The sequence below is a fragment of the Cherax quadricarinatus genome, chromosome 61 (assembly GCF_038502225.1).
Source record: "Cherax quadricarinatus isolate ZL_2023a chromosome 61, ASM3850222v1, whole genome shotgun sequence".
Classification (NCBI taxonomy): domain Eukaryota; kingdom Metazoa; phylum Arthropoda; class Malacostraca; order Decapoda; family Parastacidae; genus Cherax; species Cherax quadricarinatus.
The window spans coordinates 5,578,743-5,606,493 of record NC_091352.1 but is presented as its reverse complement, the minus strand read 5'-3'; the positions used below and the strand labels follow the sequence as shown (position 1 = coordinate 5,606,493).

General features: G+C 38.3%; 1 protein-coding gene across 3 annotated transcripts in view; it reads right to left on the bottom strand.

Annotated features, from left to right (window-relative positions):
• Hel89B (histone acetyltransferase 1) overlaps positions 1–27,751 on the bottom strand; it is a 72,114-nt gene that overhangs the window by 3,311 nt on the left and 41,052 nt on the right. For all 3 annotated transcript variants that reach the window (XM_053792096.2, XM_053792094.2, XM_053792095.2), the window contains exons 19-32: positions 27,576–27,641; positions 23,478–23,612; positions 22,746–22,979; positions 21,775–22,042; positions 21,187–21,422; positions 19,425–19,562; positions 17,073–17,221; positions 16,779–16,920; positions 16,267–16,575; positions 8,489–8,638; positions 5,138–5,286; positions 4,201–4,332; positions 2,629–2,791; positions 287–423 (exon numbers count right to left, since the gene is read on the bottom strand). In XM_053792096.2, coding sequence (XP_053648071.2) covers positions 287–423; positions 2,629–2,791; positions 4,201–4,332; positions 5,138–5,286; positions 8,489–8,638; positions 16,267–16,575; positions 16,779–16,920; positions 17,073–17,221; positions 19,425–19,562; positions 21,187–21,422; positions 21,775–22,042; positions 22,746–22,979; positions 23,478–23,612; positions 27,576–27,641 — 2,408 coding nt within the window. The remainder of the gene's footprint in view (positions 1–286; positions 424–2,628; positions 2,792–4,200; positions 4,333–5,137; positions 5,287–8,488; positions 8,639–16,266; positions 16,576–16,778; positions 16,921–17,072; positions 17,222–19,424; positions 19,563–21,186; positions 21,423–21,774; positions 22,043–22,745; positions 22,980–23,477; positions 23,613–27,575; positions 27,642–27,751) is intronic.

Sequence of the window (27,751 nt, the reverse complement as noted above, 5' to 3'; positions counted from 1 at the left end):
CAATGTTTTTTGTCTGCAAGCTTTAGCGTTTTTCTTTTTCAAGCTCCCTTTTTTTTTTTTTTTAAACTAACCCACAATGTTAAATGTGGCTTATTGAAAATGTACAAATATATTCGATAAGCACATCAATCACATAGCCAAACTCATGAACATACAATCATTATGAAGTTCAATACATTCAAATATAGAAAGACTTATTTTTTTAGGACACCTACTCTCAGAGCCTGGCCCATGGCCAGGCTCTGATAGTTAAACTCTCAAAACTCTTCAAAGGTAAGGTACCTACCCCATAATTTTTTCTTCCAGTGTTCCTCTTGTGATGAGTCTGTACACATTGACTACACGCTTTTGGCCAATGCGATGAGCACGGTCCATAGCTTGTAGATCTCTCATTGGGTTCCAGTCATGCTCCACAAAGATTACCTGCAAGGGCAAAATATAACTAGGATTTGCAAAATAATAGCTTCTAAACAGTCTTAAAAGAGAAGCCTGAAAACTTTCTGGAAGGTTAAAATTACAATATGAATTTTTCAATTAAAAGAACTTTAATGCCTGAAGTTCGTCCAGTTTTCCAATGCCAAACTAAAAATCAGAGAAAACTGAGAAACAAAATTTTTTTTTTTTACACTCTGGCCGTCTCCCATAGAGGCAGGGTGACCCCAAAAAAAAAACATTTTCATCATCATTCACACTATCACTGTCTTGCCAGCGAATATTTATTTTCTTTATCCAATTTAGCCAAGTTTAATAACTCTGTAACTTTTGGATCTAAAGTAATTCTTTGTGGCTAATATTTTCAAATCTTTGAGCACTTCTTAGCATCAAGAACTGCCAAAAATCTTAACACAACAAAAGCAATGACCCTCATAATTATTTGTATTTTCTTTTTCCTTAGGAGGAAAGTTTACTTCAACATTGCAACTCCCATATTTATCACATTTTCCCTTTGCAACTCCCATATTTATCACATTTTCCCTTTGGAAGAAATCAATTCTTACTCCATTTAATCAAGAAAATATAAAGAATATACTGCATATCAGCTTTCAGTGGTAGTAGAGAAATCAATAAATAAACTAATAGTTAACCTTACACATTTGCAAGGGTGGGGGAGAGGATACATAAAATTTTCCTCATGTTTTTTTTTCCACATACAAGTTCATTTTGCATTTCAGAAATAATTATTTTTTTTATTATCACACCGGCCGATTCCCACCAAGGCAGGGTGGCCCGAAAAAGAAAAACTTTCACTTAACACCCCTCCTTCAGAGTGCAGGCACTGTACTTCCCATCTCCAGGACTCAAGTCCGGCCTGCCGGTTTCCCTGAATCCCTTCATAAATGTTACTTTGCTCACACTCCAACAGCACGTCAAGTATTAAAAACCATTTGTCTCCATTCACTCCTATCAAACACGCTCACGCATGCCTGCTGGAAGTCCAAGCCCCTCGCACACAAAACCTCCTTTACCCCCTCCCTCCAACCCTTCCTAGGCCGACCCCTACCCCGCCTTCCTTCCACTACAGACTGATACACTCTTGAAGTCATTCTGTTTCGCTCCATTCTCTCTACATGTCCGAACCACCTCAACAACCCTTCCTCAGCCCTCTGGACAACAGTTTTGGTAATCCCGCACCTCCTCCTAACTTCCAAACTACGAATTCTCTGCATTATATTCACACCACACATTGCCCTCAGACATGACATCTCCACTGCCTCCAGCCTTCTCCTCGCTGCAACATTCATCACCCACGCTTCACACCCATATAAGAGCGTTGGTAAAACTATACTCTCATACATTCCCCTCTTTGCCTCCAAGGACAAAGTTCTTTGTCTCCACAGACTCCTAAGTGCACCACTCACTCTTTTTCCCTCATCAATTCTATGATTCACCTCATCTTTCATAGACCCATCCGCTGACACGTCCACTCCCAAATATCTGAATACGTTCACCTCCTCCATACTCTCTCCTTCCAATCTGATATTCAATCTTTCATCACCTAATCTTTTTGTTATCCTCATAACCTTACTCTTTCCTGTATTCACCTTTAATTTTCTTCTTTTGCACACCCTACCAAATTCATCCACCAATCTCTGCAACTTCTCTTCAGAATCTCCCAAGAGCACAGTGTCATCAGCAAAGAGCAGCTGTGACAACTCCCACTTTGTGTGTGATTCTTTATCTTTTAACTCCACGCCTCTTGCCAAGACCCTCGCATTTACTTCTCTTACAACCCCATCTATAAATATATTAAACAACCACGGTGACATCACACATCCTTGTCTCAGAAATAATATAGCTGTAATATAGTTTCTGAAATACAGTATATCACTAATGTGGTTAATTCTGACATGAATAAGAAATAATGATCAGAATAAAAGATTTAGGTGTGGGGGAAGCCATTCAGCCAGAAAGAAATGTTTCTCAATTGAATCTTTTCACCACTTATCCAACATTTTAACTGATGGGCAACTAAAATCTGCAAACAAACAATCCCGTGAATCTGTAGGGACAACTGTGCAGTAATTTTAAAAATAAATTAAAAGATTATAATAGTTAAGTAAAAGCACTACTAGATGACAATAAGGACCTATATATAATAAAGCTACATGGTGGAGACTAACGACTTACCGTGTCAGCACCAATAAGATTGAGTCCCAAACCACCAACTTGTGTTGTAAGTAGCAAAAGATCTATAGATGGGTCTCCATTAAACCTTTGGACAAGTGCATGTCTTGAGCCAGCAGGTACTGAACCATCCAGCCTTAAGTATGTCACATTTGGAAGATGTACCCTGAAAGTAATAAAAAAAAAAATTAATAGTAATTATATCTTCCTTAGTAAAGTCTTATTGAGGTTAATAAATGTGACAAATGCCTAATACAAATACGAAATTTATTTTTTATTAAACATTCATAGCCATTAGTCAGTATACATTAAGAAGTTAATGTTATTCTTCCATTATTAATAAAACTATTAAAACTGCCCCAAAATGCATATCAATCCAGTTAGTACATTTGAAGTATTTGCTACAGATTGGGTTAAAGAATTAGAAAAATCAACAGTTAACTTTTTTTTTTTTTTTCAACAAGTCGGCTGTCTCCCACCAAGGCAGGGTGACCCAAAAAAGAAAGAAAATCCCCAAAAAGAAAATGCTTTCATCATCATTCAACACTTTCACCTCACTCACACATAATTATTGTTTTTGCAGAGGTGCTCAGAACACAACAGTTTAGAAGCATATACCTATAAAGATACACAACATATCCCTCCAAACTGCTAATATCCTGAACCCTTCCTTTAGAGTGCAGGCATTGTACTTCCCATTTCCAGGACTCGAGTCTGGCTATATAAAAATAACTGGTTTCCCTGAATCCCTTCACTAAATATTACCCTGCTCACACTCCAACAGATCGTCAGGTCCCAAATACCATTTGTCTCCATTCACTCCTATCTAACACGCTCACGCATGCTCGCTGGAAGTCCAAGCCCCTCGCCCACAAAACCTCCTTTACCCCCTCCCTCCAACCTTTTCGAGGACGACCCCTACCCCGCCTTCCTTCCCCTACAGATTTATATGCTCTCCATGTAATTCTACTTCAATCCATTCTCTCTAAATGACCAAACCACCTCAACAACCCCTCTTCAGCCCTCTGACTGATAGTTTTATTAACTCCACACCTTCTCCTAATTTTCACACTCCGAATTTTCTGCATAATATTTACACCACACATTGCCCTCAGACAGGAATCTCCACTGCCTCCAACTGCTTCCTCACTGCAGCATTCACAACCCAAGCTTCACACCCATATATGAAATAATAAAATATGCAGATATGATATACTTGTTTTAACAAGTAAATCTAAAGGAAAAGCAAGGGCTTAGTAACCCCTTCTCCTGTATAAATTACTAAATTTTAAAAATCTCGCATTTTTCATTTTAGGTCACCCTGCCTTGGTGGGATATGGCCGGTGCATTAAAAAAAAAAAAAAGTTAAAGAAAACTGTAGATAGGAAATACAAAGGCACAAATACTAAAAGGAAGGAAGGGCAAAATATAGCAAGAGAATGAAGTCTGTAAGAGGGGTAGACCACCATGTCAACTGTGTGAATGTTTGTTAAATGATCACAAAAAAATAAAATCACGAAAATAACAGTTAATTTACCTAAACAGAAAATCCAGATAAGACTGGAGCAAACTTACTTGAGCAAATCATTCTCAATAATGTCCAACATAGCTTTTAGCTGGCAGAAGATAAGAGCTCTGTGCTGGGAGACAACTGCTTCTGCTGCTGACCCACCATCTACACCAATACCACAGTCCACCAGCAGCTGCCTGAGTTAAAAAAAAAAAAGGGATGCTGCTCAGTGTTTAGGAATGAAAAACAAATTCTCACAAAATAGTGCACCTAGTGATCTGTTTACATGTCCATTGCACCAATTCTACCTAGCAAGATTACAAATAAAAAATCTTCAAAACTTTTGTATCCCTATAATACTCCATGCTTTAACCACCAAATGTCTTACACGTCTTATCCCCCCTCTATGCTCTTGATCACCATCAAATCCTCTTGTTTTTTGCCTCACTCCATTAATTAGTTAATGGTACAAGTTGGACCGAAACGTCATAATTTTCAGTCCCCTATGTGCAGATTATTTGTGTATTAACATTAACTAATTTTCATCCATTTTCTTCATGTACAGTACTAATACCACTTAAGAACCTTATTCTGTATGCATATTTTTACTCCTTTATGCTATTTTTTATTTCTACCTCTCTATTCCTCAAAGTACTTTATTTAAATACATTTCAAAATTAATTTCTTCATTCCAATTAACCCCATACTGCACTGCATATCTATGTTTTGGTAATTTAAGAGCTGGTGGAACAGGCTTCTGGCAGATTTCAGGCTTTTAAACCTGCCCTTTAATATACATTTTAGGTCATCTACAAACTGCCAGCTTTTGTTAGCTGAAATTTTTCATGACAACTATGTAAATATTAAAATTCTTCAACATACACCATAGCAAACTAGCAAAATACTTTCAGATACATGGAAAACAGCTTTTTACACCAGTTTAAGACATCTTTAGATATAAAATTACTTAGCACTTTAAGTAACACAAATATAACTCCATACTTAAGTGCTGGCAGTTTGGCTGAGTGGGAAATATCAGATAGTGTCGAATTATGGCTCTTGAGTTTGGCAGAGATACGCTCATACTCTGGATGCCTGGGTTTAAGTACCAACTTCGGGTGATTACACACATTACGAAGGTACTGTAGTGCCTGTGGAAGGGAAGTTTGACAGATGTAGAAAGTTTCATCATTATTCAACACTTTCATTATCACTCATACATAATCACTGTCTTTGCAGAGGCGCTCAGATACGACAGTTTAGAAGTCCCTCCAAATTGCCAATATCCCAAACCCCTCCTTTAACCCTTAAACTGTCTAAACGTAGATCTCCATTTTTTCAACATTTGAAATTATGTAAAAAAACGTAAATCTTCTTTTTGTTTTTTTACATTTGAAAAAGTGTAAAAAAACTTTGATCTACATTTTTTTGTTATATTTGAAAATATGTAAAAAAAGTAGATCTACTTTTGGAGCACTACGCATGTGAACATAGATCTGTTTGGACAGTTTAAGGGTTAAAGTGCAGGCATTTTACTTCCCATTTCCAGGACTCAAGTCCGGCTAACCAGTTTCCCTGAATCCCTTCACAAAATATTACCCTGCTCACGCTCCAACAGCTTGTCAGGTTCCAAAAACCATTTGTCTTCATTCACTCCTATCTAACATGCTCACTCACACTCTTGAAGTCCAAGCCCCTCGCCCACAAAACCTCCTTTATCCCCTCCCTCCAACCTTTTCGAGGATGACCCCTAGACCACCTTCCTTCCCCTACAGATTTATACGCTCTCCAAGTCATTCTACTTTGTTCCATTCTCTCTAAATGATCAAACCACCTCAACAGCCCCTCTTCAGCCCTCTGACTAATACTTTTAGTAACCCAACACCTCCTAACTTCCACACTACGAATTCTCTGCATAATAATTATACACGCTCTCTGCCAATCCCTAGGTACCTTCCCCTCTTTCATACATTAAACAAAAATACCAACCACTCCAACACTATCTCTCCCTGCTTTTAACATTTCTGTCATGATCCCATCAGTTACAGCAGTGCTTTACCCTTTCATTCTATGTAATGCCTAATGCACCTCCCCCACACTCACATCCTGCTCTTCTTCACTCCTAAAAGATGTTATACCTCCCTGGCCAGTGCATGAAATTACTGCCTCCCTTTCTTCATCAACATTTAAAAGTTCCTCAAAATATTCCTGCCATCTACCCAATACCTCCAGCTCCCCGTCTGCTAACTCCCCTATTCTGTTTTTAATTGACAAATCCATTTGTTCCCTAAGCTTTCTTAGCATTTTTATCTCATTCCAAAGTTTTTTTCTTATTCTCAGCAAAATTTCTTGACAGTGCCTCTTCCACTATCATTTGATCTTTTGCACTCTCTCACCACTCTCTTCACCTTTCTTTTACTCTCCATATACTCTGCCCTTCTTATACCACTTCTGCTTTGTAAAAACCTCTCATAAGCTACTTTTTTCTCTTTTATCACACCCTTTACCGCATCTTTCCACCAATCACTCCTCTTTCCTCCTGCACCCACCCTCCTATAGCCACAAACTTCTGCCCCACATTCTAATACTACTTTTTAAAACTATCCCATCCTACTTAAACCTCTCCTCCACCCCCCCCCACTACCCATACTTGCCCACCTTTCTGGCAATAGTTGTTTATATCTTATCCTAACTTCCTCCTTCCAGAGTTTATAAACTTTCCCCTTTCTCTTACTTACTGTTGCCATTTTCCTTTTGTCCCATCTACCTCTTACTCTAACTGTAGCTACAACTAGATAATGATCTGATATATCCGTTGCCCCTCTATAAACGTGTACATCCTGAAGCCTACCTATCAACTACAGTGGACCCTCGTTTTTCGTAAGCATCGTCAAAATACTGACTCGCAAATCATCGTTTGACTCCCAAATAGTCATTCATCCCAGACGCATACGAGCAGTCCCCCACACCATTCACAGTCAGTGTGCCACTGTTTATCAGCGAATGAACATGATTCCGTGCGCTCATACGATACATTTCATAATATTCCATTTGTTTCAGTGCTTGCAACTGCTAAATAAGCCACCATGCACCCAAAGAAAGCTTCTAGTGCCAGCCCTTTGGTAAAGAAGGTGAGAAACACAATAGAATTCAAGAAGGAACTCGTAGCAAAGTACCAGAGTGGAGGAGGAAGAGAAAGGGAAGAATGTGCCTTCTTCAGTGAGTCTATGATAGTTACGATACTAAAGCAGCACAAGCTGACAAAGGCTATAGCACCAGCCAGCAATAAAGTGTAGTATTAACAGTGTAGCAAGTAAGTTAAGCGATTAATCGATAGAGAAAGGACAGCACAAAACTAACTCCTCCAATGTTATTGGAGGTATATAGGGCTACTGAGAACATCGCCTCTGCTGCTGCCTTCACCACCACTATGTAAAGCTTATGCTTTCAGCGGCCCTTATACACCTAACAACAAAACACCACTCATGACATACATAATGACATATTTTATTCATTCTAGAGTATATGTCATGTTTCTATGTTATTAATATTGTTTATTACGTCATATTAGATGAAATGTGATAGATAAATAAGCCGTAGAGTTTATATTAGTGTCATATTGAAGGACTATCTTCTCCTGTCTCCAAACACACTCCCCTGCTGCCACCACAATTCCTAACATACATAATGACTCATTTTATTCATACATCAACAAGAGTCTTCAATAAAAGTAAGTGTGATGTTGTTATTGTTTTATTCTTCATGTCTTATTGTTTCTTGTGTATGTAAATCTATATTTCATGTAAAAAAAATTTTTTTTTTTGTCAATACTTTTGGTCTGGAATGGATTAATTGGATTTACATTATTTCTTATGGGGAAAATGGTTTCGCAAATCATCAATTTCACCATTAGTCACACTCTCTGGAATGGATTAATTACGAAAAATGAGGTCCACTGTACTTTCATTATGTGCTATATCATATCTTGTATACTTATTTTTCCTCTTTCATAAAATATGTATTACTTATTACCAAATCTCTTTCTACACAGAGTTCAATTACAGGCTGCCCATTTTCATTTACCCCTGGCACCCCAAATTTACCTACTACATGTACTTCCTCTACAACATTTTTACCCACTTTAACACTGAGATCCCCAACCACAAGTACTCTCACACTTGGTTCAAAACTCCCCATGCACTCACTCAACATAAAATAAGAAAATATCCATAAGGATGCACTGTCTATCAGTATGAATTGCAGATAATGGAGATACAGTAATACGAAAAGCCCAACAAGCTTATTTCATTCTGTTATAAATGATGGAATGCACTATATGAAATTGCAACTTACCTGGAATATATGGCAATGTGGTCTTGGTGCTTGCTCATCTTTTCCTTGGTCTGAATTTCGAAGAGAATCATTGATATTTTGACTGGCTTGTGTACGGGCAAAATCTTCATACAGTTCCTCTTGCAGTGAACTTAATTCACAATAATAGTCCTGAAAATACCAGTGCAGTAATGTTAATTACAATGAGTGATGAGCCTGGCCCATGGCCAGGCTCAGAGAGTAGATGAACTCTCGAAAGTCTTCAAAGGTATATCAAAAGAGTAGGAAAATTTAATATTTTTTTAATGTCAGCCGTCTCCCACCGAGGCAGGGTGACGAAAAAAGAAACACTTCCACTGTCATTCACACACAATCACTGTCTTCGCAGAGGTACTCAGGTACGACAGTTTAGATGTCACTCCAAACAGCTGTTTGGTAACTACCTATAGATTAAAAAAACATCAAGCAAGATAAACCAAACAGGCGTGTGTGAGTGTTAAATAGGAGTAAGTGGAGGCAAGTGGTTTTTATGACTTGATCTTTCTTTCTTTCGACACACCAGCCTTATCCCACTGAGGTGGGGTGGCCCAAAAGGAAAAACAACAGTTTCTCCTTTTAAATTTAGTAATATATACAGGAGAAGGGGTTACTAGCCCCTTGTTCCCAGGCATTTTAGTCGTCTCTTACAACACGCATGGCTTACAGAGGAAGAATTCTGTTCCACTTCCCCATGGAGATAAGAGGAAATAAACAAGAACAAGAGCTAGAAAGAAAATAGAAGAAAACCCTGAGGGGTATGTATATATATGCTTGTACATGTATGTGCAGTGTGACCTAAGTGTAAATAGAAGTAGCAAGATGTACCTGAAATCTTGCATGTTTATGAGACAGGAAAAAAGGACACCAGCAATCCTACCATCATGTAAAACAATTACAGGATTTCGTTTTACACTCACTTGGTAGGACGGTAGTACCTCCCTGGGCGGTTGCTGTCTACCAACCTACTACCTAAATTTTCTTTTACTGTTCTTACTAATTCTTGTCCTTGTTTATTTCCTCTTATCTCCATGGGGAAGTGGAACAGAATTCTTCCTCCGTAAGCCATGCATGTCGTGAGAGGTGACTAAAATGCTGGGAGCAAGAGGCTAGTAACCCTTTCTCCTGCATATGTTACTAAAGTTAAAAAGAGAAACTATCTTTTTTTTGGGGGGGGGGCACCCTGCTTCATTCGATAGGATACAGCTGGTTTGGAAGAAGAAGAAAAAAAAAGAAAGAAGAAAAAAAATGAAAAAAAAAGAAAGGAAAAAAAGAAAGAAAAAGAAAAAAAAAAAAAGCATTTTCTTTTTTGGGTTATCCTACCTTGGTGGGAGATGGCTGGTGTTAAAAAATAAAATAAATAAATAAATGGTTAAACAGTGTTTATTCCTAGTCTTTCCAATAGTTTGCAATTCTAATTAAGAGTAACAATGCTTATTCCTGACTTTTCTTCACTGAGAGGATGGTCACAAATATTCTTTTTAGTGCTACAATACATGTCCAAAGTTAGTTTGGCTCATACTATGAGCAAATGGTTTAGTGCCCACATCTTAACCTAAATATCCCCCCCCACCAAAGTAGAGCAACCCAATTTTTATTAGCCATTGGTTTAAAAAGAAATTTTATTTGACATTCTGCCTTACATGAAAAATATTCTATTATGCCATAATACTGTAATAAATGTAATTTTTTTTTTTCAACAAGTCGGTCGTCTCCCACCGAGGCAGGGTGACCCAAAAAAGAAAGAAAATCCCCATCATTCAACACTTTCACCACACTCGCACATTATCAGTTTTTGCAGAGGTGCTCAGAATACAACAGTTTAGAAGCATACACATCTAAAGATACACAACATATCCCTCCAAACTGCCAATATCCCAAACCCCTCCTTTAAAGTGCAGGCATTGTACTTCCCACTTCCAGGACTCAAGTCCAACTATACGAAAATAACCAGTTTCCCTGACTTATTATTTTTTTTTTATTATCACACTGGTCGATTCCCACCAAGGCAGGGTGGCCCGAAAAAGAAAAACTTTCACCATCATTCACTCCATCACTGTCTTGCCAGAAGGGTGCTTTACACTACAGTTTTTAAACTGCAACATTAACACCCCTCCTTCAGAGTGCAGGCACTGTACTTCCCATCTACAGGACTAAAGTCTGGCCTGCCGGTTTCCCTGAACCCCTTCATAAATGTTACTTTGCTCACACTCCAACAGCACATCAAGTATTAAAAACCATTTGTCTCCATTCACTCCTATCAAACACGCTCACGCATGCCTGTTGGAAGTCCAAGCCCCCCGCACACAAAACCTCCTTTACCCCCTCCCTCCAACCTTTCCTAGGCCGACCCCTACCCCGCCTTCCTTCCACTACAGACTGATACACTCTTGAAGTCATTCTGTTTCGCTCCATTCTCTCTACATGTCCGAACCACCTCAACAACCCTTCCTCAGCCCTCTGGACAACAGTTTTGGTAATCCCGCACCTCCTCCTAACTTCCAAACTACGAATTCTCTGCATTATATTCACACCACACATTGCCCTCAGACATGACATCTCCACTGCCTCCAGCCTTCTCCTCGCTGCAACATTCATCACCCATGCTTCACACCCATATAAGAGCGTTGGTAAAACTATACTCTCATACATTCCCCTCTTTGCCTCCAAGGACAAAGTTCTTTGTTTCCACAGACTCCTAAGTGCACCACTCACCCTTTTCCCCTCATCAATTCTATGATTCACCTCATCTTTCATAGACCCATCCGCTGACATGTCCACTCCCAAATATCTGAATACATTCACCTCCTCCATACTCTCTCCCTCCAATCTGATATCCAATCTTTCATCACCTAATCTTTTTGTTATCCTCATAACCTTACTCTTTCCTGTATTCACTTTTAATTTTCTTCTTTTGCACACCCTACCAAATTCATCCACCAATCTCTGCAACTTCTCTTCAGAATCTCCCAAGAGCACAGTGTCAGCAAAGAGCAACTGTGACAACTCCCACTTTATGTGTGATTCTTTATCTTTTAACTCCACGCCTTTTTCCAAGACCCTCGCATTTACTTCTCTTACAACCCCATCTATAAATATATTAAACAACCATGGTGACATCACACATCCTTGTCTAAGGCCTACTTTTACTGGGAAATAATTTCCCTCTTTCCTACATACTCTAACTTGAGCCTCACTATCCTCGTAAAAACTCTTCACTGCTTTCAGTAACCTACCTCCTACACCATACACCTGCAACATCTGCCACATTGCCCCCCTATCCACCCTGTCATACGAATTTTCCAAATCCATAAATGCCACAAAGACCTCTTTAGCCTTATCTAAATACTGTTCACTTATATGTTTCACTGTAAACACCTGGTCCACACACCCCCTACCTTTCCTAAAGCCTCCTTGTTCATCTGCTATCCTATTCTCCGTCTTACTCTTAATTCTTTCAATAATAACTCTACCATACACTTTACCAGGTATACTCAACAGACTTATCCCCCTATAATTTTTGCACTCTCTTTTGTCCCCTTTGCCTTTATACAAAGGAACTATGCATGCTCTCTGCCAATCCCTAGGTACCTTACCCTCTTCCATACATTTATTAAATAATTGCACCAACCACTCCAAAACTATATCCCCATCTGCTTTTAACATTTCTATCTTTATCCCATCAATCCCGGCTGCCTTACCCCCTTTCATTTTACCTACTGCCTCACGAACTTCCCCCACACCCACAACTGGCTCTTCCTCACTCCTACAAGATGTTATTCCTCCTTGCCCTATACACGAAATCACAGCTTCCCTATCTTCATCAACATTTAACAATTCCTCAAAATATTCCCTCAATCTTCCCAATACCTCTAACTCTCCATTTAATAACTCTCCTCTTCTATTTTTAACTGACAAATCCATTTGTTCTCTTGGCTTCCTTAACTTGTTAATCTCACTCCAAAACTTTTTCTTATTTTCAACAAAATTTGTTGATAACATCTCACCCACTCTCTCATTTGCTCTCTTTTTACATTGCTTCACCACTCTCTTAACCTCTCTCTTTTTCTCCATATACTCTTCCCTCCTTGCATCACTTCTACTTTGTAAAAACTTCTCATATGCTAACTTTTTCTCCCTTACTGCTCTCTTTACATCATCATTCCACCAATCGCTCCTTTTCCCTCCCGCACCCACTTTCCTGTAACCACAAACTTCTGCTGAACACTCTAACACTACATTTTTAAACCTACCCCATACCTCTTCGACCCCATTGCCTATGCTCTCATTAGCCCATCTATCCTCCAATAGCTGTTTATATCTTACCCTAACTGCCTCCTCTTTTAGTTTATAAACCTTCACCTCTCTCTTCCCTGATGCTTCTAGTCTCCTTGTACTCCATCTACCTTTTACTCTCAGTGTAGCTACAACTAGAAAGTGATCTGATATATCTGTGGCCCCTCTATAAACATGTACATCCTGAAGTCTACTCAACAGTCTTTTATCTACCAATACATAATCCAACAAACTACTGTCATTTCGCCCCACATCATATCTAGTATACTTATTTATCCTCTTTTTCCTAGTGGCATTAAAAGAAGAAGGGAAGTAACCCCGGAAAAGGACTTGCTACCTCAAAATGGAAGGGGATTCCCCTTCTATGTATTCTTCAATAAAAGTAAGTGTCATGTAATTGTGCATGCCTAGTAAAAATTAACATAAATACTTTTGGGCGTCTTGCACGGATTAATTTTATTTCCATTATTTCTTATGGGGAAAATTCATTCGCATAACGATTATTTCGCATAACAATTATCCCTCTTGCACGGATTAAACCCCTTTCTATACAAAGTTCAATCAAAGGGCTCCCATTATCATTTACACCTGAATCCTTTCACTAAATATTACCCTGCTCACACTCCAACAAATCGTCAGGTCCCAAGTACCATTCGTCTCCATTCACTCCTATCTAACGCGCTCACGCACGCTTGCTGGAAGTCCAAGCCCCTTGCCCACAAAACTTCCTTAACCCCCTCTCTCCAACCCTTTCGAGGACGACCCCTACCCCGCCTTCCTTCCCCTATAGATTTATATGCTTTCCATGTCATTCTACTTTGATCCATTCTCTCTAAATGACCAAACCACCTCAACAACCCCTCTTCTGCCCTCTGACTAATACTTTTATTAACTCCACACCTTCTCCTAATTTCCACACTCCAAATTTTCTGCATAATATTTACACCACACATTGCCCTTAAACAGGACATCTCCACTGCCTCCAACCGTCTCCTCGCTGCTGCATTTACCACCCAAGCTTCACACCCATATAAGAGTGTTGGTACTACTATACTTTCATACATTCTCTTTTTTACCTCCATAGATAACGTTTTTTGACTCCACATATACCTCAACGCACCACTCACCTTTTTTCCCTCATCAATTCTATGATTAACCTCATCCTTCATAAATCCATGCACCGACACGTCAACTCCCAAGTATCTGAAAACATTCACTTCTTCCATACTCCTCCTCCCCAATTTGATATCCAATTTTTCTTTATCTAAATCATTTGATACCCTCATCACCTTACTCTTTTCTATGTTCACTTTCAACTTTCTACCTTTACACACATTCTCAAACTCATCCACTAACCTTTGCAATTTTTCTTTAGAATCTCCCATAAGCACAGTATCATCAGCAAAACGTAACTGTCAATTCCCATTTTGAATTTGATTCCCCAAAATTTAATCCCACCCCTCTCCCGAACACCCTAACATTTACTTCCTTCACAACCCCATCTATAAATCTATTAAACAACCATGGTGACATTACACATCCCTGTCTAAGACCTACTTTTACCGGGAAGTAGTCTCCCTCTCTTCTATACACCCTAACCTGAGCCTCACTATCCTCATAAAAACTCTTTACAGCATTTAATAACTTACCACCTATTCCATATACTTGCAACATCTGCTGCATTGCTCCTCTATCCACTCTATCATATGCCTTTTCTAAATCCATAAATGCAATAAAAACTTCCCTACCTTTATCTAAATACTGTTCACATATATGCTTCAATGTAAACACTCGATCTACACATCCCCTGCCCACTCTGAAACCTCCTTGCTCATCCGCAATCCTACATTCTGTCTTACCTCTAATTCTTTCAATTATAACCCTACCGTACACTTTTCCTGGTATACTCAGTAAACTTATTCCTCTATAATTTTTACAGTCTCTTTTGTCCCCTTTCCCTTTATATAAAGGGACTATACATGCTCTCCACCAATCCCTAGGTACCTTCCCCTCTTTCATACATTTATTAAACAAAAGTACCAACCACTCCAACACTATATCCCCCCCTGTTTTTAACATTTCCGTCATGATCCCATCAGTTCCAGCTGCTTTACCCCCTTTCATTCTACGTAATGCCTCACGTACCTCCTCCACACTTACATTCTGCTCTTCTTCACTCCTAAAAGATGGTATACCTCCCTGACCAGTGCATGAAATTACTGCCTCTCTTTCTTCCTTAACATTTACAAGTTCCTCAAAATATTCTCGCCATCTACCTAATACCTCCATCTCCCCATCTACTAACTCCCCTACTCTGTTTTTAACTGACAAATCCATACTTTCAAGAGGCTTTCTTAACTTGTTTAACTCACTCCAAATTTTTTTCTTATTTTCATTAAAATTTCTTGACAGTGCCTCTCCCACTCTATCATCTGCTCTCCTTTTGCACTCTCTCACCACTCTCTTTACCTTTCTTTTAGTTTCCATATACTCTGCTCTTCTTATAACACTTCTGCTTTGTAAAAACCTCTCATAAGCTACCTTTTTCTCTTTTATCACACCCTTTACTTCATCATTCCACCAATCACTCCTCTTTCCTCCTGCCCCCACCCTCCTATAACCACAAACTTCTGCCCCACATTCTAATACTGCATTTTTAAAACTATTCCAACCCTCTTCAACCCCCCCCCCCCCCATTACTCATCTTTGCACTATCCCACCTTTCTGCCAATAGTCACTTATATCTCACCCGAACTTCCTCCTCCCTTAGTTTATACACTTTCACCTCCCTCTTACTTGTTGTTGCCACCTTCCTCTTTTCCCATCTACCTCTTACTCTAACTGTAGCTACAACTAAATAACGATCCGATATATCAGTTGCCCCTCTATAAACATGTACATCCTGGAGCCTACCCATCAACCTTTTATCCACCAATACATAATCTAATAAACTACTTTCATTACGTGCTACATCATACCTTGTATATTTATTTATCCTCTTTTTCATAAAATATGTATTACTTATTACCAAATCTCTTTCTACACATAGCTCAATTAAAGGCTCCCCATTTACATTTACCCCTGGCACCCCAAATTTACCTACTACTCCCTCTATAACATTTTTACCCACTTTAGCATTGAAATCCCCAACCACCATTACTCTCACACTTGATTCAAAACTCCCCATGCATTCACTCAACATTTCCCAAAATCTCTCTCTCTCCTCTACACTTCTCTCTTCTCCAGGTGCATACACGCTTACTATAACCCACTTTTCACATCCAATCTTTATTTTACTCCACATAATCCTTGAATTAATACATTTATAGTCCCTCTTTTCCTGCCATAGCTTATCCTTCAACATTATTGCTACTCCTTCTTTAGCTCTAACTCTATTTGAAACCCCTGACCTAATCCCATTTATTCCTCGCTTAATATTTATACTGCTGAGAACTTTTGAGACTTGCCTGTGTAATCTTGGGAGGTAAATCATTCAATACATCCTCTTTTACTCTTCGAAGCAGGAACGGAAGTGCCTGACGATGTAGGGCTTCCATGGCTAAAACCCCAGCCTCTTGCTCTTTACTAGAGCTCTTGGCATCACGAGACTGCAGGATTGGCTTGGAGTAACGTGCCATAAATTGACGCTCAGTGCCCAAAAAGCCAGGCATAAGGAAGTCAAAGAGTGACCATAACTCCAAGACATTATTTTGAATAGGAGTGCCGGATAGAATCAAACGATGGTGAGCTACAAGTTGTTTGATGGCTCTACATGACTGTTGAAAAAGATGGAAACTTAGAAGTAGCTTGTGATCTTAAGATTTATAAATAAATCATATTCGGTAAACTATATAAACCTTAATTAATGTACTGTTTATAAGAACTATGCTTTAAAATTGATGTGCAGTATCATAAAATGTAAAATTATAATTAAAGAAAACTAGAAAGCAAAACTATATGAAACTGAGAAAGACTATACCTTTGTTTTTCCATTCTTGATAATGTGCCCTTCATCCAATATTACATAATTCCATCTAATTTGCGAGAAGTAGTCTATATCGTTTCGGACAATATCATACGAAGCAACAATCAAGTTATGATCAGGAAAGAAGCATCGCAGCCTGCAAAAATATTTGAAGAATTCAAACGTAGACTATAAATTTAAAGAAATACTATACAAGTTATATAATGCCTGGAAGTTCAGGTGATCATGTTATATGAATTTGTGCATGTTAAACAACCTCTAACCCAAAGATAATTTTTTTAAACCAACCTGTATCTCTCATTTGGAGGGCCAGTGTAATGGAGAGGATTCAAATATTTGGTTTTTACAAACTTTTCAACTTCATACACCCAGTGTCCTGTTAGGGTGGGCGGGCACACCACAAGTGACTGTAAGGTGCTATTTTTGCAACCAGACTTCTGAAATTTAGTTTTGAAAAATTAAAAACCATTTTTAATTAGTTCAAGAAAGGATAAGAAAGGGGTTTATGATTTTACGATACAATAGCCAAAGAAAGCCAAAAATATGCAAATAATCAGAGATACAACGTTCAGGAGAGTTGCCAACCTATAGATAACATTAAACAGGAATTTTTTAGAATTTTTGCAAGAAGTTAAAGTAAACAGGCTGGGTATACAGGAAGCTGGGGCATCTCTCTAAGCAAAGAAATGAGGTGGTAAAATGATAAGTTACTTACAATTCTCATTTCAAATTACAGTCTACTTTTATACACCTATTTTCATGTTCTATTTCCAGCAAATCTGACACTTCTAAAATATCACTGAGATGACTACTAGAAATGCTAGAAAAATTAAGAGGTAAAGAGGGTTGAACTACGGATGAATGTACAATGATTATAAAGGAAATGAAGATAGAAAAATATAAAAGTAATTGTCAAATGAATATCATAAGCTCAAAAGGCACAACACTTGGCAAAAAAGATTAATGGATCAGGCAGGTTCATGATAGTGCCAGTGTGAAGCAATCTTTATAGGCTGTATTTCTGGGTAGCAAAAATCTATTATAGATTTTTATTTTTTATTATCACACTGGCCGATTCCCACCAAGGCAGGGTGGCCCGAAAAAGAAAAACTTTCACCATCATTCACTCCATCACTGTCTTGCCAGAAGGGTGCTTTACACTACAGTTTTTAAACTGCAACATTAACACCCCTCCTTCAGAGTGCAGGCACTGTACTTCCCATCTCCAGGACGCAAGTCCGGCCTGCCGGTTTCCCTGAACCCCTTCATAAATGTTACTTTGCTCACACTCCAACAGCACGTCAAGTATTAAAAACCATTTGTCTCCATTCACTCCTATCAAACACGCTCACGCATGCCTGCTGGAAGTCCAAGCCCCTTGCACACAAAACCTCCTTTACCCACTCTCTCCAACCTTTCCTAGGCCGACCCCTACCCCGCCTTCCTTCCACTACAGACTGATACACTCGAAGTCATTCTGTTTCGCTCCATTCTCTCTACATGTCCGAACCACCTCAACAACCCTTCCTCAGCCCTCTGGACAACAGTTTTGGTAATCCTGCACCTCCTCCTAACTTCCAAACTACGAATTCTCTGCATTATATTCACATCACACATTGCCCTCAGACATGACATCTCCACTGCCTCCAGCCTTCTCCTCGCTGCAACATTCATCACCCACGCTTCACACCCATATAAGAGCGTTGGTAAAACTATACTCTCATACATTCCCCTCTTTGCCTCCAAGGACAAAGTTCTTTGTCTCCACAGACTCCTAAGTGCACCACTCACTCTTTTTCCCTCATCAATTCTATGATTCACCTCATCTTTCATAGACCCATCCGCTGACACGTCCACTCCCAAATATCTGAATACGTTCACCTCCTCCATACTCTCTCCCTCCAATCTGATATTCAATCTTTCATCACCTAATCTTTTTGTTATCCTCATAACCTTACTCTTTCCTGTATTCACCTTTAATTTTCTTCTTTTGCACACCCTACCAAATTCATCCACCAATCTCTGCAACTTCTCTTCAGAATCTCCCAAGAGCACAGTGTCATCAGCAAAGAGCAGCTGTGACAACTCCCACTTTGTGTGTAATTCTTTATCTTTTAACTCCACACCTCTTGCCAAGACCCTCGCATTTACTTCTCTTACAACCCCATCTATAAATATATTAAACAACCACGGTGACATCACACATCCTTGTCTAAGGCCTACTTTTACTGGGAAAAAATTTCCCTCTTTCCTACATACTCTAACTTGAGCCTCACTATCCTCGTAAAAACTCTTCACTGCTTTCAGTAACCTACCTCCTACACCATACACTTGCAACATCTGCCACATTGCCCCCCTATCCACCCTGTCATACGCCTTTTCCAAATCCATAAATGCCACAAAGACCTCTTTAGCCTTATCTAAATACTGTTCACTTATATGTTTCACTGTAAACACCTGGTCCACACACCCCCTACCTTTCCTAAAGCCTCCTTGTTCATCTGCTATCCTATTCTCCGTCTTACTCTTAATTCTTTCAATTATAACTCTACCATACACTTTACCAGGTACACTCAACAGACTTATCCCCCTATAATTATAGATATAAAATGCATTATTTTGCCCAGAAGATTAACTTACTTTCTGTTGTAGCTCTTTTGTGTAATGATCGCCAGCAAGAATGCATATGGACTGAAGAGTCTTCCCAAGACCCATGTCATCACAAAGTATACCATGGAGCTTGTATCGATTCAAAAATGCCAACCAGTTCACACCATTCTGTAATATTTTTACTTTTAAATAGATAGCACATACTTGTGAGGTGCTCTCAAATACTTAAAACACTTATGTTCACTATAATACAGTAGGCTTCAGGGAGATGAAGAATTTAGATAAAATTGCAATGGCTGCCTCTAAATATGATAGAAGTAGAAGTCTAGGTACATACAATCATTTCACAGAAAAGTTGGGTTAAATATCATACAAAATTTTTTTGCAACTTTTTTTTTTTTTAACACGTCTGCTGTTTCCCACTGAGGCAGGGTGACCCAAAAAGAAAGAAAAACCCCAACATGTGTTTCCAAAATTGATCAATATTAATAATTTGAATACAAAATACTGTACACTTTAATAGTTAAAAATCTTCATCTACATTACCAATCTGCTGAAGCATCATAAATTTAAATTACATGTACATAACAAAATATAATTAAACACCATATATAGGAATAATGCCACAGAGACATCATGAGCCAGTCTGGTGAACACTGAGAATGTCCAACAAAAAAGAAATATGCCAGGTCAACAATTGGAAGAGACCTGGGCCAGCCATACTAGAGAACATCATCATCATCATCAAAAGAAATAAAAGTTTACAAATATTGTAAGAAACATCCAGAAATACCATGTAGAAAACTTTTTTTAAATGGCTGTCTCTGACTGCGAAAGGGCGACTCATAAAAGAAAGAACTTTCACCATCACTCATTCAATCACTGTCTTGCCAGAAACGTGTTGACATTGCAGTTCTGATGGACCTTCAAACTGTAACATCCCACACTTTCTTCAGAGTGCAGGGATTGTACTTTCTACCTTCAGAACTAAATCTGGTTACCTGGTTTCCTTTGAATCCCTTCCTAAATGCTACCCTCTTCACATTCCAACAGCATGTCAATTCATAAAACTATTTGCTTCACTCACTCCCAACTAATGTGCTCAAAAGTTCTTTTACCCACTCCCTCTATCCTTTCTTTGGATTACTCCCTACCCTTTCTTTCCTTCAACCAAGATTCATATACCCTCCTAGCCATCCTAATATTTCTCCACACTCCTAGTCGTCCTATTTTGTTCCATCCTCTTTAAATGCCCTTACCATCTCAACCCTCAGAATAATATCTTTAGTAACCCCCACATCTAGTCTTCAAAACAAAATTATCTACATAATATTCACACCACACACTGCCTCTAGCCTCCTCCTTGCTGCAATATTTAAAAACCATGCTTCACACCACCATAGCAGTGGTGGTACTGCTAACTAGTGATTTTTGTTTTTCTTGCCTACATGGATAAGGTTTTCTGTCTTCAGAAATGCTTCGATGCACCATTTGCCTTCCATCCCTCCCCCACCTCCCTCATCTTTCACACACCAATCTGCCACATGTTCCCTCCCAAATATCCCAACAATACTTTCTTCATACTCCCTCCCTGCAATACGATACCCAATTTTTTATCTATGTTGGAGAATGACTACAACATATGAAAGTTCTTTCCAAGTTCAAGTGGAACCATGTCAAATTGCAAGCAAGATTTAACCAGAGATTAATTTCACCTACGATATAATTTTAAATGCATAAATAATGAATCAGTGAACCTCAAAAAGTTAATCCTTTCACCGATTTCACGCACCTGTTGATATGATCTTAGCTCGGCATTGATTGGCACAGGAATTTTGTAATTTTCAATTTTTGTTGGATCAAGAAGCTTCTCTAGGAACTCTCTCTCTCTAATCTTCTGCTTCAACAATCCCTCATTCAGGTTAGGAGGATCTGGAACACCACCTTCCAGAGGCAGGAGTCGGATCAGTGTTGCAAAGCAGTGTGTGGCCATGAGACGAACACTGCTGTCTTGATCACTCATTCGACCTAATACAAAGAAATCAGTCTGCATAGAGTGCTAAATTAGCATATAAAATTAAGTAATGATACTGAAGTCTGTAACAGAATTTTTTTTTTTTCAACAAGTTGGCTGTCTCCCACCGAGGCAGGGTGACCCAAAAAGAAAGAAAACCCCCAAAAGAAAATACTTTTGTCATCATTCAACACTTTCACCTCATTCATACATAATCACTGTTAACAGCAATACTCTATCTAATTTTATTTCTTGCAGTTACAACTGTATACTTTTCTCTTCCAAATATCCAAACTTGTTTACTGAAAATACCATTAATGCCAACATAATACATCAATATAATATCATGCAAGAGGCATTACTAACCTAATAAAGGCACAATAAGGAGGACTATGTAAGGCACAACATTAAATCCCAGTCGATCAATAACAGCAAAAATGCACTCTGCTGCTCCTTGCCTCTTACTGTCATCATCAATGGCTCCAAGGGCAGGTACAATATTTTCCACTACATGGGTCATGGTTGGCACAGTAAGGACACAAGACAAAGCTCCCATCACTCTGGTGGCCATGTGTCGGACAGCACAGTAGGGGTGGTATAGCCAGTGGTCTAACAAGGGAAGCTTTGCTTCCAGCTGAAATTTATAAACTAAATCAATGCAATAATAGCAATAAAAAAAACAAGATTTAGGATAAATGATTGTTTGCTTTTGATCACCCTTCCTTGTTGAAAACAGCCAGTACATAATGCATGAAGTAACTTATCTCTCTCTAGGAACTCTTACAAGAAGACTATTTCCAGTGTCATTGTTTAATTAATTCCATTTCTTTACCGTACTTATGCCAAAAAAATGTGTAAGGAATACACCAGCCGTCTTGCACCGAGACAGGGTGACCCAAAAAAAAAGAAACACCTGCCTCGTTTTATTTCTGACAAAAAGAAGAAAAAAAAAAAAAATGCCTGTCTATACCTTGATTATTTTTTGCTTTGATCACACCTCTTCAATTTCTTCTATACTTCACTGACTTAAAGTTAAGCTTTTGCATTCTTTCTTCAAAACCTACTAACTCTGGTACCAGTTTAGATGCACTTATTTGGACTGTATGCATTCATTTTTATTTTTAATAGTTAAGGGTTCAACATGTGCTAAATAAATATAAAATACTACAGTAAAACCTTGATTTAGTAGAAGCCAGTAATGGAGAGTTTGGTAGACAGACAGGACCATCTTGCTGTGATTGTAATAATGGGCAATTTAGTAGCCAACAGACTTGAACAGTTTCTGAATCAAGTAACCTAGTGTGTAAGAATATGTTTGCAAGCAAATTAAAACCAACCTGAGCGACTATCCTGGGATGAAGAGCTGGCACTACCACCTCCAGGAGTTGCATCCTATTGACAGCCTCTTGAGCCATCTCTACTGTTGGCTCACCTTCAGGACAGCTGAAAGGGCTGCAGATCAACTCCCAGATTTGAGGTACTTTTTGAGGTAAGTCCTCCCCAAAGTAATGAGCAATACACTGTAGGGCAACTGTACAACCACGTCTTTGAATCTCTGCCAACTGTTGATTCTGAAGAAAGTAAATTATCACTTAGTTTGAATCTATAAAAACATCCCACCATGTATATTTTAAAATAAATTTCTCTACTCCATATCCAATGCCCAATGAAATGCCCTGTATAAACCATCTCAAATATTGTCTTATATCATTGTAAAATGTGAAATATTTACCAAAAAATTATGGTCTAAGACACCTTTCAGAAAAACACAATATACAGTATTTGTAAAGGAAATGATGGCAAAGTGAAAGTAATACTGCACAGTAATACCTGTAATAACAGAAATGACAATAGTATGGAGCTTAAGAAAATTTAACACACAACAGAGGGATAGAGGCAGGCAAATCATCTATTACTATATTTGAAACTTTGCTATATATTTCTTTAGGTAACAAATAAAATGGTTCTGGCATGACAATATTCTTAACAGACAAATCAAATACACATACTCTACACACCCAAGAAAAACCTGGCAAGGCAAACCAAGCTACAACAATTTTTATTTTTACCTCATTTTCTAGAATCGCTTCTGTAACCTCTGCAGGATCATCACGCTTTGCATTGGCAGGAGGACGGCCAGGGGGTCTGCCAGGTCCCCGACCTGTCACGGATGATGTACGTCGCAGTAGTTGACGCTCTGCATTCTAAAATAAATACTGAAAGTTATTACTTAATAAAATCCCCTTTAGACTTACATCTATTAAAGAGAAACTGTATCAACATTCACTCTCATTCTTATTAGTTTTTTTTTATCTTCCCAATATTTTTTTACATACTGTATACAGCAGGTCCTCGAATGACATTGTTTCGTTATAAAGATGAGAAAAAACTGAATGAATACAATGAATACAAATTGTAAAGTAAAAATTCATAAAGAATACAATATCATACAAATGCACAACAATAAACCATGTGGTATGAAAGCGCCATATTTGTCGTGTTTGTTTTTGAACTGTGTAGCGGAAGGAGGTGCTCCTTACAATTTTCACTTTGCAAACCTATATTCCTTGATTTAGCCCTGTTGCAATGAGTGCTAAAAGTGCACTGTTCACCCCCTGTGTCTGTGGCCACAAAAAACAGGAAAATGTAACATTAGAAACAAAACTATAACTTGTAAGGTAAAAGAACACGAGTGCAACTAATGTGACATTTTATTGTGGCAACGTTTCGCTCTCCAGGAGCTTTATCAAGACATTACAAACAATACATGGACACAGAAGGTATATATAGGCTCAGAGTGAGGTGTAATACTAGTGGTGGTAGTAGCAGTAGTAATGTAAGTTGCAATAGTAGTAGCAATATAATATGGTAGAACAAGCAACTTGCACATGAGTAAAAGGTTATAAAAGCTATTACTTGGGTAACTCAAAAATAGGTTAGACAATTATTTCTGTTGGTGGTTGGATCTGAGAAGGTCTGTTTCAGTGTTCCTTCTCTGCTGTGTTCTTGTGTAGCAGAGACTATATGATGGCAGGGTTTACTGTTTTGAAAAGGATTTTTGCTAATACTTCAGAGATGATGAACCTGCCTTTATTTTGCTTGTGTTAGAAACAGCGATGAATGATGATTCGAGGCATTTATGTCTGCGGAAATTTGGCTCTCTGATTACTAGTCGGGCATCGTTGAATTTCATGAGGTGACTAGTTGCACTTGTGTCCTTTTATTTTACATATTGACGGTAATTCTACCAACATTAATACAAAACTAAAAGTTTTAAAGAGGTCTCATGATGGATAGCAAGTTGTGGTTTCGTTATACAGCCTCTCCTCAATGATGGGCCTCCGTTCCTAAGAGTAGGTCAGTAAGCGAATTGGTCATTAAGAGAGGAACTACTATACTGGTAGTGGGTTTGTGTCGACCATCTTTAGATACGTATTTTTTTAATGTCATATTGCACCATTTATAACATTTCTGGTATATTTTTATATGTTTATACAGTACTTTATTATGTTTATTACAGTATACAGTAGAGGAAATCAGCTCTTACATAGATTATTTAGGTTTGCATACTCGTTGGAGAGCTGGTCGTTAGTCCGAGTGGTCGGTAAACGAGTATGCCACTAAGTAAGGAGAGGCTGTACGTTGTTGCATTTAAAGGTGCAGTTTCCAATAACCAATTGACAACGTTAAGTGAGAATTTGCTGTATAATACTTATTACTATTATTTGTTATCTTTTTTGTTACCTCAACAGCCATTACCCAGGCAAGGAAGGGTGACTCAAAGAAGAAAACACAGACAATCTTTCAATCACTGTCTTGCGAGGCATCTGAAGACAATGTGGATTACCTTCTGAACTGCAACATAACTCCCCTACCCCTGCATGCCTCAGAGTGCAGATACTGCCCTTCCCACCTCCAGGGCTCAAGCCTGGCTAACTGGTTTCCCCAAATCCCTTTCATAAATTTTATCTTGCTCACACTCCAACAGCACGTCTATGAAAGGCCACTTGTCCACATTCACTCCTAACACACAAGCGTTTATTAAATTCCTTTACATTACATTTTACTGTAAATATCTGGTTAGTAGACGAGTTGGGGAGGGTGTGTAAAGATAGAAAGTTGAAAGTGAACATAGATAGCCTAAGGTGATGAGGGTATCAAACAATTTAGATAAAGAAAAATTGGATATCACATTGGAGAGAGGGAGTATGGAAGAAGTAAATGTTTTCAGATATTTGGGAGTTGACTTGTCAGCAGATGGGTTTATGAAGGATGAGGTTAACCACAGAACTGATGAAGGAAAAAAGGTGAGCGGTGCGCTGAGGTATCTGTGGAGACAAAAAACGTTATTAATGGAGGCAAAGAAGGGAATGTACAAAAGTACAGTGGTACTAACACTCTTATATAGGAGTGAAGCTTGGGTTGCAAATGTTGCAGTGAGGAGGCGGCTGGAGGCAGTGGAGATGTCTTATCTAAGGGCAAGTGTGGTGTAAATATTATGCAGAGAATTCGGAGTGTTTAAATTAGGTGGTGGTGTGGAGTTACTAAAAGTATTAGAGGGCTGAAGAGGGGTTGTTGAGGTGGTTTGGTCATTTAGAGAGAATGGATCAAAGTAGAATGACATGGAGAAGGAAGGCAGGGTAGGGGTTGTCCTCGAAAAGGTTGGAGGAGGTAAAGGAGGTTTTATGGGTGAAAGGTTTGTACTTTCAGCAAGCACGTATGAGCATGTTAGATAGAAGTGAATGGAGACTCATGGTTTTTGGGAACTGACGAGCTGTTGGAGTGTGAGCAGGGTAATATTTTGTGAAGGGATTCAGGGAAACCTGTTAGCTGGACTTGAGTCCTGGAAATGGAAAGTACAATGCCTGCACTGTAACCCGTAAACAGTCCAAGCAGATCTACGTTCACATGTGCAGTGCTACAAAAGTAGATCTAAGTTTTTTTTACATATTTTCAATAACAACAAAAAAAAAAAAGTAGACCAAAGTTTTTTTTACACATTTTCAAATGTAGAAAAACAAAAAGAAGATCTACTTTTTTTACATACTTTCAAATGTTGAAAAAACGTATATATACGTTTGGACCGTTTACGGGTTAAAGGAGGGGTTTGGGATATTGGCAGTTTGGAGGGACTTCTAAACTGTTGTATCTGAGTGCCTCTGCAAAGACTGTGATTATGTATGAGTGAAGTGAAAGTGCTGAATGATGAAAGTATTTTCTTTTTGGGGATTTTCTTTCTTTTTGGGTCACCCTGCCTCAGTGGGAGACAACCGACGTGTAGAAAAAAAAATCTGGATATTTTGCCTACACATCATGTGCTCCATGTAATTTATTTTTTTGAATAGGGAAAAAATAGGGAGAATGGGGGGAAGGGAAAGCAGCCTTCTGCAACACAAATCACTTCTCTCAGTGAAGATAGTATATTTATTATAACAATCACTCCCTGAAGATGGCTGTAATCCCAAAATGGGCAAGATTTGGCAAGCAATAACAGTTTCAAAGTCAAGTGACTGACAAACATTTTAATCACTTTTATTCAAGGTTTATAGGGAATTTATAAAGAATAACATTACTTAAAATGGAAATTAATTTTTTACCATTTTTGTGCATGCTGGCAAATGACAATATGAAAAGTGAATATCAGAAAAATAAGCTTCTCCAATATTTATATACAGTAGTTTATTACGAGTTTACACAAAATTCAAACTTTAAAGCTGCCCACATTTATTACACGTGTAACTGAATAAATAGAATGAGCGAGAACCTGCATGAATAAGAGAAATGTTCATTTAATGACTGAAATGTGAGCGAGGTGGGTAATGGCAGACAGTTGTGTGAATCAATTATCAAAAAAAAAAAAAGAACTTGCTTTATTCTACAGATCAATGTTAACAGAGGTAAGTTTTTATTATTACAATACAGTATAGCATTTTATATTTTTATTGATTTACATGTAATATATATAAGTAAGAAAAATATAAATAATCTGAGCATACAAAATTTCTCATTTGTGGCCTTAGGATTCACAACACCTCCAGCAACCTAATCCTCGCAGAGTAAAGGGCTGCACAGTACATGTAAATCAACACATGTCAACCATTCATAATAGAAAATTACAAAAAATTAAGGTCAGATAAACAGTTCATACTGATTTTTCTGAGTCTCACCTTCAACTGTGAAGACAAGCTGAGTACACCCTTTTTGCTGTCAGCTGTACTATATGCTACACAGTCCTAAAATAAAACAAAATAAAGTTACTGCATTCCAAACTTTGTTGGAGAATATATAACCCATTACAAAAACCATAGGCAATCTGAGAGCCAAAATTAAATGACTGAACCTT